Source organism: Pseudopipra pipra, chromosome 9 (genome assembly GCF_036250125.1).
Source record: "Pseudopipra pipra isolate bDixPip1 chromosome 9, bDixPip1.hap1, whole genome shotgun sequence".
Taxonomy (NCBI): Eukaryota; Metazoa; Chordata; class Aves; order Passeriformes; family Pipridae; genus Pseudopipra; species Pseudopipra pipra.
Genome location: NC_087557.1, coordinates 1,784,725 through 1,800,013, shown reverse-complemented (window position 1 = coordinate 1,800,013; position 15,289 = coordinate 1,784,725). Strand labels below are relative to the sequence as shown.

Here is a 15,289-nt window from a genome sequence, read left to right as displayed (position 1 = left end):
ACTTTGAGTGTGGACTTCAGTTCAAACATATGTTTCTGGGAATATTAATTTCCATTAAAATGCTTTTTAATGATTACAATAACCTGAACTTTATGGCATTCAAGCACATAATGAAGTGCTGTAGTTAGGTAAGCTGTAGTCAGGTTTGCATGTTTAAAAGTGTTGAACACGGTTTTATATATTCTTACATATAATAAATGTACTAAAAATGGTTGAAAATGCATGCATATATATATCTTTATATATAAAAGTAAGAATTTGGCTGTGGGCAAGAGGCAGTTTATATAAGGGAACTTGCTTTCCTTGGGGTTATCATCCAGGCTTTGCCTTTGTGTGGTTAATTCTGAAATGCTGCAGCAGACAGTAAGTCAGGACAGTCTCTCCCTTTGTTTTTGTGCAGTTCCCCCCACCATTGCCAGAGGGGATGTCTCAGGGACAGGGCTCTCCCCCAGGGAAGTGAAGATCAAAGTGAACCACAGCCTGACCCTGGAGTGTGAAGCTCAGGCCGTTCCTGCTGCTGCCATCAGCTGGTACAAGGATGGACAGGCCAGTCACAAACTTCCTTCCTTCCCAGGGGGATTTTGTACAGACACAGTTTGTATTCCTTGTCTCTCTTAACAAACAGCTCACTGGCACTTCCCCCCCTCCTGCTGGTAGCATCACCCCTCACACATCTTGGGGTGTTTGCTGTGGGCCAGACCTCTGCCAATGCACATCCTTGCTTTTTTTTGGGTGCCTGGCAGTGCCCTGAGCCACCAGTGCTGGAGTTTCCAGGCCTTCCACTGGGCTGTGCTATGAAGAGGGAGGGCCCTGCCTGGCAGGAGCATCCCACGTATTACCACAAGTCCCTTGGCTGTTGTGTAAAACCCCAAAGACCGTGTTACAGATGGTTCCCTCAAGTGCTGCCCTTGCAGAAGTTGCAGAGAACCTCCCAGTTGGTCCTGGCAGAGCTCACAAAGCCACAGGAGCGTGTGGCCCCTCGGCGAGGGCGAGGCACGATTCCTGCCGCACACAGCGGTGTCCGAACGGAGCGGCACAGCTGGGGAGGGCAGGGCACAGGGCCCCACTCAAACACCTCATAAATAAAGAGAAAGAAATGGTGCAACTCCTGTAAGAGAGGAGAGAATAATCTCTTGCTTTAGCTCTTCTTGGTAGGGCAATCATCGTGGAATCAGCAATTCCTGGACTCACCGAGCACGTGGAAACAGCCTGGAGTCACAGGGAGACTGTGGGGACAGCCTCGGGTTCATTCAAGCATGCACTGTAATTCTGGGATCTCCTGGGAGTACTGATCGGATTGCCAAGGAAAAATTATGTTGGAGGGGTTGAGAGGTCCCTAAAAGCAATGGCTCTCCACAGCTGGCTGCCACGGGCACAGCAGCTGCTTCTCCTTAGGCTGCCCTGGCTGAATGGCTTTCACTCCCATCAGGGACTGACTGAACTGTTCCCTGCAGGCTGGGAGCTCAGTGCCAGCTCCATAACTGTGGAAACATGGGATCCCAGAATGGTTTGGGTTGGAAGGGACCTTGAAGCTCATGCAGTTCCAACCCCTGCCCTGGGCAGGGATGCCTTCCACTAGCCCAGGTTGCTGATGCAGATGCACACCTGCGGTGTCCCGTTTTCAGCCCTGAGACAGACAGGCTGTCCTGTGTGATGTGTCTTCAGGGACAGTAACATGCAGTGCTGTGTCTCTGTGCTGCTGCTCTGTCCTTTCATGTTCACACCACGTCCCTGCTGGGCAGCAGGTCCAGTAGGGTGAGTCACCTCCAGTTGTTCACCTCACAGAACACTGCTGGTTTTCCACATGTAGATCTCCCATCAGCTCATTGACCTGACCAGTGAGTTCAGGGGTTGGATCAGCCTGATTTAATCCAGTGTCAGGAGAGCCCTGGTGGGGATGGCATCACTCTTCTCAGCAGCATCTTGACTGGGGTTAGGAGTGATGTAAACCCCCATCCTTGAGCAGACCAGCCACCTCAGTCAGGGTGAAGATGCAGTTTCTGACAACCATGAAAAGAAAATTGCCTCCAGGACCTTGGAGCTCGATCAAGTTTACTCATATTACTTCCACAAATGTGGCTGTTTCTAGTGTGTGTTTTACTAGGTATTAATTTTCATATAAAATTCCATTACAGCCACTTAAGGCAGATGACCATGTCCTGATCCAGGCCAGTGGCCAAACTCTGCACATCAAGGAGGCCCAAGTGTCCGACACTGGGCGTTACACATGTCTGGCATCCAACATTGCTGGGGAGGATGAGCTGGAGTTTGATGTCAATATACAAGGTGAAAAGAGAATCAAATTCTTCTGCTAACCTCCTTTTCTAATCTCCTGAGATGTTGGAATTTATAGTTTTATATCCTTCACCCCCGTTTGGTCTAATCCAATACTTTTGTCTTTTCTGTGATTTTTATTTCACGTATATTTTGCTGATCTTTATACAGTATTTGATTATTCTTTTATATGTTGTGAAAAATGGAGCTTTTCAGAAGTCAGTGGAATGACATAACAACTCTGGTCTTCCTCTAATAACAAGAAAAGGTTTTTGTTTAACTCAAACTAAGACATCATGTTTTATTTCTCTCTACTGAGTAGTATTTAGAGGCCCCAGACATCAGCATTCCATTGGCCTACACACTCTGTGTGAATACAAGAAAACAATCATGAGTAATTTCTGACAATTTAGACAAAATGAGAACTTGAGTGAAACCAGATACCTTATTGTTTCAGTGGTGTTGTTGATTGATGTCCTCTGGGTTTGGTAGCAGGTCTTCTTACACTGTTATTTATTAGTCTTGAGAAAATGCTCAGTAGATTGCTCAGTTGTTCATTCTGATGAGAAGAACTAGAATTTTCCTGGGTAACTTAAATTGGGGGGGAAGAGTTGATTTAATAGAGTTATTTTTTTATTGCTTTTATTTAATATTTCAATACCTTTTCATTTCTTGACTTTAAAGCTCACCATTTCTGCTGCAAAATGTGACCATTTTTCTTCTCCTTTGTTGTAGTCCCTCCTAGTTTCCAAAAGCCTTACAGGGAATGGGAAGCTGGGAACACGGTGGATGGGGGAAGAGTTGGAGAAAGCAAAGATGTGATTGTGAACAACCCCCTCTCCCTGTACTGTGAGACCAACGCTGTCCCCCCTCCCGTGCTCACCTGGTACAAGGATGGCTCTGCCCTGAGCTCCAGTGACAAAGTGCTCATCCTGCCAGGTGGGTGTTCAAAGGGCCCTCTCTGACCTGAGGCCACCAAGGTGAGCAGGGATGGGGCAGCTCTGCTGGGAGGAGAGCCTGGGGGGATTGGGATTGTCCAGTGTGGAAGAGAGGAGCTTCAGGGTGACCTGACTGTGGCCTTCCAGGGCCTATGGGGCTACAGGAAAGATGGAGAGAGACTGTTTACAAGGGGTGGAGGGACAGGACAAGGGGGAATGGCTTCCCACTGCCAGAGGGCAGGGTTAAATGGGATACTGGGAAGGAATCCTTCCCTGTGAGGGTGGGGAGGCCCTGGCACAGGTTGCCCAGAGAAGCTGTGGCTGTCCCTGGATCCCTGGAAGTGTCCAAGGCCAGGTTGGACAGGGCTTGGAGCAACCTGGGCTAGTGGAAGGTGTCCCTGCCCATGGCAGGGGGTGGCACTGGATGAGCTTTCAGATCCCTTCTGTCCCAAACCATTCTGGGATACTATGATGAAGAAATGGCCTTAGTGCTGGTATTTGTATAGTAATAACACACTTTTCCCTTTCAGAACATTCCTTTAATGTTATTTTCAGACTTTGTTGGCTGGAAATGTTTCTCTCCAGTCCTTGGCCTTAAGCTGTTTCCTTTTATTTAAAAAAGTAGTCACTAAAATGGTGTGAAGGTCACCATTTAACTTTTATAGAGAATCACAGAATCCCAGACTGGTTTGGGTTGGAAGGGACCTGAAAGCTCATCTCATTCCACCCCCTGCCATGGGCAGGGACACCTTCCACTGGACTAGGTTGCTCCAAATCCTATCCAGTCTGGCCTGAAACACTTCCATGTGCTGAGAAATAAAATACAGCAATACCTTCTCTCTGATGTGTTCCTGATTTATTTCCTTATTAAATTTGCTTTGACAGAATTGTAATTGGAGTAGAAAAGCCTTTTAACCAAGCAGTGAAGCATGGAAATCATGTTTCCAGCAGAAAAATGGCCATGAGCTCCTACTTAATATCATGTGGGCAAGGGGAAGGGCTGCCTGTAGTCCTGGGAGTCTTGCTGTGCAGAGCTGCTTTGGGATGGGGGGTGTAAAGAAGGGCAGTGGTAAGAGGGTAATGCCTTCTTGTCCCCCTTGCTCATCTGTTGGGAGAGCAATGAGAGCCACTCCCAGAACGTGTTCCTAAGATGTCCTCTCCTTCTGAAGTGACTTATGTGGCAGTGCTTTAATGAGGAATAGAGTGAAAAGTACCTTTAAGCTTACAAGTGAATCTTTTGGAACAGAATATTCTGTGCTTATATTTCCTTTTGCCTATCCTGTGCCGTCTAACTGACAAATATTTCTCTTCTTGATGGAAGAATAATGCCTGGCTGCAAATTGCTGCAGAATGTTACTCCTTTCTGTGGAATTAATTGCTCTTTTCTAACATTCCACTATGAACATGGCTCAATTCCAAGGATCCGCCAGCAGAAAAAAGTAGCTGCAAAATAAAAGCCTTTAGTTACTTATAATTCAGACCAAATGCTTGCCCATTCATAAATTTGCTTGCTCAGGTCTCTGGTGGGCCGTGGTGTGGGAATGACGGGGTTCCCTGGTGTGTGTTGCTTGCAGGAGGCCGAGTGCTGCAGATCCCGCGGGCCCAGCCCGGCGACGCCGGGACTTACACGTGTGTGGCGGAGAACGAGGCCGGGCAGGACTCCATCCACTACCATGTCCACGTGCTCTGTGAGCTCCCCTGCTTCCCCTTCTCCTCCTAGTGGCAAAAAAGAGTTCTCTGCTCACTAAGGGAACGTTGTAGCCCAGGTTTCCTTCATGTTTTTAAAGTCTGTGTATTTGTAAATTATTAAATCGATGAGTTTAGGGTGCTGGAGTTGTAGAACTACACAGAATTGTGTGAAAATGTTGTTAGCTCAGAGTGTTTCTAGGTTGTTATTCTTATAGGAACTCCATTGTTACCCCTCTCACCCTTCACCAGAAAGAAAAGTGTAGGTAGAAATCCAGGTTTTATCTTGGTATCTCTTGTTCCTTCTCCAGCTTCCCGTTGAAAAGTCTGACCAAGGCTTTTCTCTCTCTTTATTTTGGTCATCATTTTCTAAAATGCCTGCAGAACTCCCAAAGGCTGAAGGAAATTGAGGGTTTAGATCAAAGAATGCCTGCACAACCGTGTTGACCATCTGCTCTGTCCGTTGAGGCACTCAAGGTTTTGGCCTTGGGAAACACATTTCTTTACCTCCATTGCTGTGTATGCCACAGAAAATATGGATTTATTGCTATGAAGGGGTTATGCCTCGGAAATCAACTTTTATTTTGATAGCAAAGAACATGATGGGCTAACTGGAAAATGAGTTTCACCTCTACTTCTTCCTGGCTGCTGTGAATAAATGTAGTTGTGCTGCAGTCCTTTGAGTTATACTGAATTGTTCCAGCTGAACTACTCCTGGGGTGTTTTTATCTTTCACTGGATTCACTGGAGATTTCTCTTCTTCCTTCTGAAAACCCAGTCTGATTTCAGAAGCACCCCTGAGAGGTGCTGATGACTGTGTTCTCTCTGTCTGCAGCTCCCCCGTCCATCAGTGGAGCCGAGGGTGACCTGCCTGAGGAGGTGACTGTGCTCGTGAGCAGGGTGGCAGTGATGGACTGTGTTCCCAGTGGGAGCCCCTCTCCAAGCATCACCTGGCAGAAGGATGGCCAGCTCCTGCCAGAAGATGACAAACACACCTTTTTGTCTAGTGGAAGGAGGTTACAGGTAGCTTGTAGTGCAAAACTGATTTTTGGCTTCACAAACACAAGCCAAACTGCCCATAAACACAGATCTGTTTGGTTTTGCTGAGTGTGCAATCCTTGCTCTCTCCTGCACGGTATTGCAAACATAAGGAATTTGTCCCTTCTTCCTCTCTCTCATTCCCGTGGGGTTCCCTTAGACTCAACTGTTTTGTGGGGTCATGCTGTGAACCATTCATTGAAATCACTTGGTTTAAAATAATATTGACTTTTGTGGAGAAAATAGTGTATTCTGAACAACTTTCCCTTTCTATCGATAAATTGGGTAAAACTATCAAACCACTTAGAGAGCTGGTCTTAATCCTTCCCATTTGATTCTTTGATAGTGTTGTCTTTATGTTAGTTCCACAGCCATATGTTCTCTTTTTTTCCTTAGATTTTGAATTCCCAAATAACAGATACTGGCAGGTACATCTGCATTGCAGAAAACATAGCTGGAAGTGCCAAGAAGTATTTTAATCTTAACGTTCATGGTAAGTACAATAACCCATAATTTGCTGTCTTCCATCAAATACTAGTTCAGCTTGGTGTGTGAGTTTTGGAGTGCTCAGGCACACCCTTGGCTTTATGTCAGGAAATCATCTTACTGGGTGTGATGGGCATTCTGACACACCAGAAATCAAGGATCAGTTTAAAGTACCTTGGCAACACGTGGCTCTTGATCCCACATGGCTTTGGCTCCTTAGAGGCATTCCAGAAAGGTGGGAATTGTTTTTGAGGGAGCCTGGTGTAGTGGCTGTGTCTGCTCACCCTGTGGGGGATGCTGAGCTCTGACATCATGAATTACAAGTAAGTTGAATTATAGTCTGTTTTGATGTGTACATAAAATTAATTTTCCAAGGAAATTAATGGTTAGAAAGCATTAAATGAAGATACACAGCGTCGTAAAAGGTTGCTTTTTAGAAATGCGCCCTTTGAGTTCCTTTCTGTTCTCTGTTTTTGGTTTTCTTATGGAGTTAAAATAAATTTTGGCCTTAAGCACCAGAAGTCTAAAACAAATGCAATCAAGAAATTAGGACATTTTTCATAAAAAAGAATAATACCTCCACCACCTTCCCTTCCCTCTCCGGGTAGCTTCAGAAAACCAGGACCTCTCTAATTAACATTTCAGAGTAAACCCAACCTTCCCCTTTTATTTCTGCCCATTCTCCATCCCCCCACATTGGGATTTCCATCCCGAATTGCAGAACAGAGGAGCATTATTCCCACCAATTCCTGTGCACCATTCCATGGTTAAACCTCCCAGGGAATACTGGCAGCTCCATCCCTATTTGCTCTTACAGTATGGTTTGCAGACTTGTATCCCAACCTTCTCCATGGGGTTGGTGTCCTTTGTCACTGGCTAAGCCTCTTGGTCCAGTCTGGATAGAAAACAAGGGCTGTGTTCTCTCTCTCACTGCAGTGCAGGACCAGCATCCCAGGAATGGGAGGATTCAGGTTATTCCATACACAGTAATTCCCCTTTTCCTCATTTGCATACAGCAAATTTACATCCTGAATGGCACAGATTTATAGCCCTTTTTTCTATTCAGTGATACAATTAGCCAAAAATGGTGTTGTCATGGGAAGAATTTGCCCTGGAGTCATTCTTTGAGAAGTTATTTTCTTTTAATGGCGCCTGTCCAAATTTTCTGATGTGTGAGTTTTGTATTGAAATCAAAATATTTCCCTTTTCTTGACATATGTGTTTTAATTTAAACTTCTTGTCTTTAAAATATTTGTTTAGAGTGACAGTAGTCTAATCCTCTTCTCTTAAAAGAAATATTTGCCCGAAGCTTCAATTCTAGCTCAACAGTATTACCAATTTAGGTCTATTATTCTTAATACAGTTTAATTTGAAAAATTAGAGTGTAGTTGTTCAGGAAGGGACCACACAGGGTGAAGCACTGAGGGAAATCACTAAGCACCATGATCTGTGTCTTGTCAGTGTCAAAAAAAAGGCTTATTTCCAGCATTTTTGTGTGTTTCTAATGGAACTGCTTTCATACATTTCAATAAAATACTAAAGATGGTGTTCTTTAAGAGGTTGGAAAAATCACTTCTGAACTCCAAGGTGAGTGATAAAACTAACAGAAAACCTTTTAAAACATTGAAAATAAGCACCCAGTTTTAAAATCTCAACCTCTAACCTTAATATAGAATAAGGAGGTAATTTGCCTCCTGAGTGCTATAATTGAGCCCATTGCTGCATCTGTGGGCACATACCGATAAATTTGCATATGCAGATTATTTGGGGGGGCTTTTTGCTGAAGAAATTGAAATCGCCCACTTTTTAAGTAAGTTACATTCAAGACAGCTGAGATTTGGCCCTGTATATTGAATTACCCACTGCCAATAATCACATCTGTGGCAAAGGAACTGTAAAAGTAAATAAATATAAATAACTATGAAATGTCATCAGATCAGAATTCTCCACTTAGTCTAGTGAACCATTTTATGCTCTTTATCAGGGAAATATCCTTCAGTTATTCCAAGCTGAAAAATATGGACTGAATTCCCCCATTTACATGGACTCCTTGTTTCTCCAGTGCCCAGAGGAGCCATAAACTTGCCTTAATGACTGGTTTGTGTCACTCAAGTGACAGCAAACAGCTGGAGAATTTTGGGTGGAGATGGGCCAAAATACTTCAACGTTTCTGTCTTTGAAGAAGAGGATTCCATGTGTTCTTTGGAATGATTTTTCCACCCTATAGAGCCAAAAACATGCTTTTGCTTTCCTCTTAAGTGTTTTATATATCCCCACTGCAAAAACATGGCAACTAAAACTTGGGGGTTATTAAAAGGAAGAGATTTACAGTCATTTCGTTTTAAGTCATTCTTGTAGAAAGGTCACATGTCAAAATATTCTTGATTTAAAAGTACTGAGACTTGTGAGCTTAAAAAGTGCACCCCTTGGAGCAGTGGTGCAGGCCAGGATTCTAAAAGTGCTTAGCTCACTGTTAAACAACAGGTTTGTGTGGTTACAGAACAGCCCTCAACTGAGGCAGGAGGAATCATTTTGGGTTCTCTATCATGAGAAAATGGACTACTTCAGGAAGAATAGGAGCAATAAGAATTCAGGAAGGAGTGACAGTCATCCTACACATCCTGCCATGGGGAATCTGATCTGTGCTGCCTCATACAGCAAGTGTCTGATGGGGTAGTGTTGGAAAATTGAGAGGGCCTCGTGGAGGCTCATTAGCCTTCCCCAATCTCAAGCACAGAAGGACTACAAATGAAATAATTGACATTTTTATGAATTACAGGAGCTGGAATGACCGTTAGATTGATTTCAGTCATATTTCCAGCTGCATCCAAAAAACAGCAGGTCCATTCATGGGATGGGAGAGATTTTTGTGACTTTTCCCTCTGGTGAAACCCATCAATGCAGCTTTATTTTAGGAAACCAGGATCTGGTGGAATATCCTTTGCTGATGCAGTGTAAACCTATTAATGTGTGTTTCTCTCCACAGTTCCTCCAAGTGTTGTTGGTTCTAACCCTGAGAATTTGACTGTGGTGGTGAATAATTTCATCTCTTTGACTTGTGAGGTCACGGGCTTTCCACCTCCTGATCTCAGCTGGCTCAAGAATGGAAAACCTCTCAGTTCAAATTCCAACACTTTCATTGTGCCTGGTGAGGAATCTCAGCTATTTCTACAGCCTTTGGGCTCAACTTCTGTGTGGTTTGTCTTGATAAGGCCCATGGCCACTAGTTATAAAGCCTGTTGGACCTGCGGTTTTAAAATAGCATTTGGGATTAACACAATCCCCACGGGATAAATCTGCAGCCTTCCCTCTTTGCTTCAGGTGCTCGGACGCTGCAGATTCCCCGAGCCAGGCTACCAGATGATGGGGAATATACTTGCATTGCCAGGAACCAAGCTGGGGAAAGCCAGAAGAAGAGTTTCCTAACTGTCCTTGGTTTGTTTTTTGCTGTTTTCTGGAATAATACCTATTGCTTGGAAAACACAGGGGGTTTATCTGTTTTACTGGGTTGTTTCAACAAAACAAAGGCAGAAGTAACTCTGAGCTTCTCCTGCAGTGCCCCCAAGCATCAAGGACCACAGTGGAGCCTCCCTGACAGTGCTGAACGTGCGGGTGGGCACCCCGGTGACACTGGACTGTGAGTCCAATGCCATCCCACCCCCGGTCATCACCTGGTACAAGAACAGGCTCAGCATTTCCGAGTCTGCCCACGTGGAGATCTTGGCAGATGGGCAAACGTTGCGCATCAAGGGTGCAGAGGTAGGCCAGGCCGTGGGGAGGCTGCACCTGCCACTGCTCTGCTGCTGTTAGGCAATTATTTTCATCTGTGTTGGTATATTTTACTTGCTGTTGGTAGATGTGTTTGCTGGAGGCCTTTCTTGCTGTGAAAAGGACCTCGAGTTGGCAGAAGCACAGGAGGGTGTTCGTGTCTCTAAACTGTAGGATTAAAATCAGACTCCATAATGATTTCTTTTTGAATATATTTTAATTTTAGGTTTCTGACACAGGCCAATACACGTGTAGAGCCATAAATATTGCGGGGCGAGATGATAAAAATTTCCATCTTAATGTTTATGGTGAGCACTCTCTGCATTATCTACAATAGTATCAAACCATAGACTTTGTAGATTAGACAATGCAAAACCAGTTTACAAAATATGTTTGTTTAACCAAACAATTTTTCTTGCTTCTGTTCAATTCCTAGTGCCTCCAAGTATTGAAGGCCCTGAACAAGAGTTGGTCAGTGAATCCGTCAGTAACCCTGTCACCTTTGTGTGTGATGCCACTGGGATTCCTCCACCAACATTAGCGTGGCTTAAGAATGGAAAACCAATAGGTAAAACATTCTCTTCATGCTTTTCACTCCTTGTTTTCCCCTCTTTGAGGCACCACTGTGCTATTTGCTGTCTGTTGGTTGTTTCTTCTTCATCTGTCTCTACACAGACTCTCCTGGTAACTGATTGCAAACTTTGTTTGGAAATTTTGAGGAAAGAATTTCTCCCAAAAGAGATGTTTGCTTCCCGTGGCCCGGTTTGCAATGATGACTTGTTTACATATTTTCAGAAAACTCGGATTCCCTTGACGTTCACATTTTGTCTGGTGGAAGCAAACTTCAGATCGCTCACTCCCAGCTCCTGGACAGCGGGACCTACACATGTATTGCCTCCAATGTAGAGGGAGAAGCTCAGAAAACCTATGTGCTTTCCATCCAAGGTGAGGGATGAGGGTTCAGTGAGCAGAACTGGTCAAAAATTCAGCGAGTGTGACACTGTATCTCTGCCAGAAGCACCGAGATAACATGAACATGTAGGAAAGTGGAGAATTCAGATCATTATTTTTATGATCTGTGACTGGGTGGGAAATGGTTAGAGGGTTATACCGCTAGAAATTTGCATGGAAAAGAATATTCTTAACCTCTGATTGTGGAACTTGAATGCAGTCATGCAGGCTGTGTGTGTTTGCTCCTGGTCACATCCTTCCTCCTGTGGAGCACCCGAGCAGCTTTGGAGGATTCTGGAGCACCACACACAGGTGGCTTCAGGAGCTGTGATACCCTGTTGCCTTTCTTGCCAGAGCAAATGGGAGGAGTTAGCAAAGACATACTGGCAGAATTCCCTTAGGAATACCTTTTTGTCCCCCCTGGCTCCAATGACAGTGGAATTGCCTCCACACCCAAAATGGTGGACAGGCGGCTCCGCCTCAGCACCGCACACAAAATGGCCGCCACCCTTTAAGGCCACGCCTCCTCACCACCTTTTAGGGTCAGACCATGCCCCATTGGCTCCACCCATCTCACCCCCTCAGAGCCCCCAAGCTGCTGGAATGGCCTCAAAACGGCCCAAAGTTGGCCCCAAACAGCGATTTGCCCTCAAGTTTCTCTTTTGACCTCTTTCCCCCTTAATTCCAGTTTTTTAAATCCATTTCTTGTGTTTTTTACACCAGTTTCCTTTCTTGTAAAGATAAAATGGGTTAAAAATAAGGGGAGGAAAAGTAACAAATAGTTAAAAAAGGGGAATAAAGAGGTCTGTGGGCTCCTGTGGGTCTGAGGGGGCTCCTGTAGGGTTTGGGGTCACCTGTGGGCCTTTGGGGGGGTCCCAGGGCTGGGTTTTCCTCTGTTCCTAATGACTCATCCCCATCAGTTGTGCCTCTGTGTGTCAGGTTTTCCCCAAGGTTAGGAATTGAATATGAAGATGTAAATGTGACTGAAATTGTTTGAAATGCTCAAAATTTACCAGAAAACAGGCTAGAAATGGCTGTGGTTGGGATGGAATAATCGTGTGGCTGTTAACAGGACTATCATAGAATCCCAGAATGGTTTGGGTTGGAAGGCACCTTAAAGCCCATCTAATCCCACGCCCTGCCATGGGCAGGGACACCTTCCACTAGCCCAGGTTGCTCCAAGCCCTGCCAATCCTTCCAGGGATGGGGCACAGCTTCTCTGGGCAACCTGTGCCACGGCCCAGAACCTGTTCCAGGTGCTGCACTAAATGCTGGCACTCTTGAGCTACTGCAGTGGGACTGTTTCTAGTTCAGGTTATGTTTCTGCTGCTGAATCCTCTTCCCTCCATTGTGCTTTTCCAGTTCCTCCCAACATTGTTGGCTCCGAGATGCCGAGTGAGGTCAGTGTCCTGCTGGGAGAGAGCATCCAGCTGGTCTGCAGTGCCCAGGGAGTGCCCACACCCGACCTGCAATGGCTTAAGGATGGAAAAACAGTTGCCAGTGATGATTTACAAAGAATAAGGCAAGCAAACATAAGCAGACACTGCCTTCTCTTCTATAATTTCCAGGCTCAGAGGGGGAATAAAAGAGGGCCCTATGAAGGGAGTGTGAGGAGGGCCAGAGTTGGAGCTTAGCCAAGTTAAGAACATCATCTCCCTCTTTAACTTCTATAAATCTTGTATAATTTTTTACTACTTTGATTTTTTCTTTCTATTTTTTTAACAGAGATAAGTATATGATATTTATTTCTTTCTCAGTTAATAAATTCCATTAAAGTTCATCAGCTTCCTGAAAGTTTATTAAGGTCAATAAGTTCCATTAAGTTCCTTTGGAGGAGAAAGATCTGAGGCATGGAAACATTTTACTTGATGCTTTTCATTATGGGTCCTTCAAAAGCCTGGCTGGAACTGAATCCTAAAACAAAGTTAAACAGATCATCTCTAGGAAAAAATTCCTAGCCTATCTCTAACAATAATATTTTGCAAAACACAATGGTTCTCTCACCAAATTCCCAGGAGGATAGAGGTAGTTATTTAACCGTCCAAAATGGACTGTTTATTAGCCAGGTCAGAGGAATACTAAACAAACTCACTGTGCTTTGTGATGCTCCTTGCAGAGTGACTCCAGATGGCAGCACATTAAACATTTCCAGAGCTCTCAGTTCGGACACAGGGAAATACACTTGTGTAGCTACGAACCCTGCGGGAGAGGAGGACAGGATCTTCAACCTGAATGTCTATGGTGAGTTCTCCCAGATGTGAAACCAAAATCTGTGCATAATCTCATCTTTGTACACACTCCCAAGGGATGTCTGTCTGCAGTGGAATACTAAATACACGTGTTTCCAATTGCATGTACTGTAGATATCACAGTGTATCCACAGGATGTTCTGTCAGTGACAAAAGCATTGAAATCGCTGGTAAATGTGTTCTGGGATAAACAGGAATTCCTTTAGTGGGTTTCATAATAGAGGAATTCTGCTTGTGGTGATTTTTTTATTTCTTGTAGAGAAAGATAAACTAATGGAACAAAAAAAGCAGTATAATAGGAAATCAGCCCCAAGCATATCTTCACTAATTCCAGTCAAAGTACATCAGCTAAAAGCAGAGTGGTGTATAGGGAACTAATAGTTAAAGGTCCTGAGTTTAAAAGAAAAATGATGGAGTGTTGAAGGAAATTCTTCTCTTCCACAGTTTGACATCCAGAAGATAGTGAGTGTGGTTCTTTAGCAGCGTAGAGAGTGGATATTTTAATTTGTGAAAAATGTGTTTATTAGGTGCAATGACTGAAGCGAAGAGGGGAGAGTTCTGTGTAGGCAGGGATCCACAGCTGTGCAGGGATCTGTCCCATTATACAGCCTCAGAACGAATGGGAACACAGGCATGAGATGATCTTTGATATAATAAGGAACAATCCTTAGTCACCACATCACATCTTTTGGGGGAGAATGGCTCTGCACAGCAGCAGAGAGTTTTTTGTTCAGTTTGCAGTGGTTGAAATTCAAGCAATAACCAACTTAAATGGTCTTATCGACACAGCTGTCGTGTGTGATTGGGTGGTGAGTGAGCCAGAGCTTGGGGCTGCACATGGCTGGGCCTTCTTTGTATAGTGAACCCTCAAGAGCATGGTTTTCACACTAACCTATAAAACCAAAAAAGCCCCCAAAGCAGTTCTGTTGTATAATCAGCTGGAATACTTAACTAGGCATTATGAAACTTCCTTTTTTAAAAATGAAGGCAGCAGATAAATCTAGGTGTTAATAAATTCACTTTCCTCCTGTGTGGCTTCCCTGTATTTAAGTCTTATTGAAGGACATAGGTTTCAGTGCCAGGTCCTTTCTGTCCCTGGGTTCAGCCTGTCCCCTCGAGGTTGGCCCTTCCTGCACTGTCATTCTCTTTCCATGAGCTTCAGGCTCTGAGCTCCCTCTTGTTTGCCACAGCCTGACAAATCAAAGGGAGGATTCTACTGTCCTTCTAAAGTGCATCTGATTTTAAATATGTAACTGGGTAATTTATTAGTGCTCAATATTATTGTTAGAGGTTTTACTCTATTAAAAATGAGGATCATCTTCCTAGGTTACCTGTGGGGCCTTAGGTGCAGGATTTCCTACGAGGTAACACATGAGCAATGATTTTAAGAGTCGGTTTTAATATCTTCCTTTTCAACATTTACAAAATGTAGTGCCTCCAGCAATAGCCAATAGTAAAGCTGAAGCAGAGGAGCTCACTGCCCTTTTGGACACCTCCCTAAATATTGAATGTGCTGCTTCTGGGACCCCCCCACCACAGCTACACTGGCTGAAGAATGGCCTTCCTCTGTCTGTCTCCTCTCAAATCAGGCTGCTGTCAGCTGGGCAGGTTCTCAGGTTGGTTTTCATCTATTTTAACTAGCTCAGTTTTCTGTTCTCATTTACTGTATCAGCATAAATCTTCTAGTATTCTTGGAAGCAAGAGGAAAATTTGGTCTAAGCCATGCCGTAGTGGATTCCATGTATTCCATTTACAACTTGCTTCAAATGCTTTTCTCCTTAGACTTGCCCGAGTCCAGATCTCTGATACTGGTGTGTACACTTGTGTAGCATCTAACAGGGCCGGAGTGGACAACAAACATTACAACCTGCAAGTTTTTGGTGAGTTTCACTCAGTGCT

The 15,289-nt window shown here is 44.4% G+C and overlaps 1 protein-coding gene and 1 long non-coding RNA gene across 10 annotated transcripts in view; one reads left to right on the top strand and one right to left on the bottom strand.

Annotated features, from left to right (window-relative positions):
• HMCN1 (hemicentin 1) overlaps positions 1-15,289 on the top strand; it is a 161,749-nt gene that overhangs the window by 108,096 nt on the left and 38,364 nt on the right. For all 9 annotated transcript variants that reach the window (XR_010432568.1, XR_010432567.1, XM_064664038.1 and 6 more), the window contains exons 52-67: positions 401-546; positions 2,136-2,286; positions 3,010-3,213; positions 4,787-4,900; positions 5,734-5,921; positions 6,333-6,429; positions 9,409-9,570; positions 9,744-9,857; positions 9,979-10,181; positions 10,417-10,498; positions 10,627-10,758; positions 10,986-11,135; positions 12,504-12,663; positions 13,258-13,382; positions 14,823-15,006; positions 15,173-15,270. Coding sequence is in view for 7 of the 9 variants with exons in the window: in XM_064664038.1 (XP_064520108.1) it covers positions 401-546; positions 2,136-2,286; positions 3,010-3,213; positions 4,787-4,900; positions 5,734-5,921; positions 6,333-6,429; positions 9,409-9,570; positions 9,744-9,857; positions 9,979-10,181; positions 10,417-10,498; positions 10,627-10,758; positions 10,986-11,135; positions 12,504-12,663; positions 13,258-13,382; positions 14,823-15,006; positions 15,173-15,270 (2,310 nt within the window). In the remaining 2 variants the exon portion in view is untranslated. The remainder of the gene's footprint in view (positions 1-400; positions 547-2,135; positions 2,287-3,009; positions 3,214-4,786; positions 4,901-5,733; positions 5,922-6,332; positions 6,430-9,408; positions 9,571-9,743; positions 9,858-9,978; positions 10,182-10,416; positions 10,499-10,626; positions 10,759-10,985; positions 11,136-12,503; positions 12,664-13,257; positions 13,383-14,822; positions 15,007-15,172; positions 15,271-15,289) is intronic.
• Positions 2,280-3,235, bottom strand: LOC135418621 (uncharacterized). Its single transcript, XR_010432576.1, has 4 exons — positions 3,158-3,235; positions 2,964-3,048; positions 2,719-2,865; positions 2,280-2,640 (listed from the first exon to the last, which is right to left on the bottom strand). It is a non-coding gene; the product is annotated as an uncharacterized LOC135418621 (long non-coding RNA).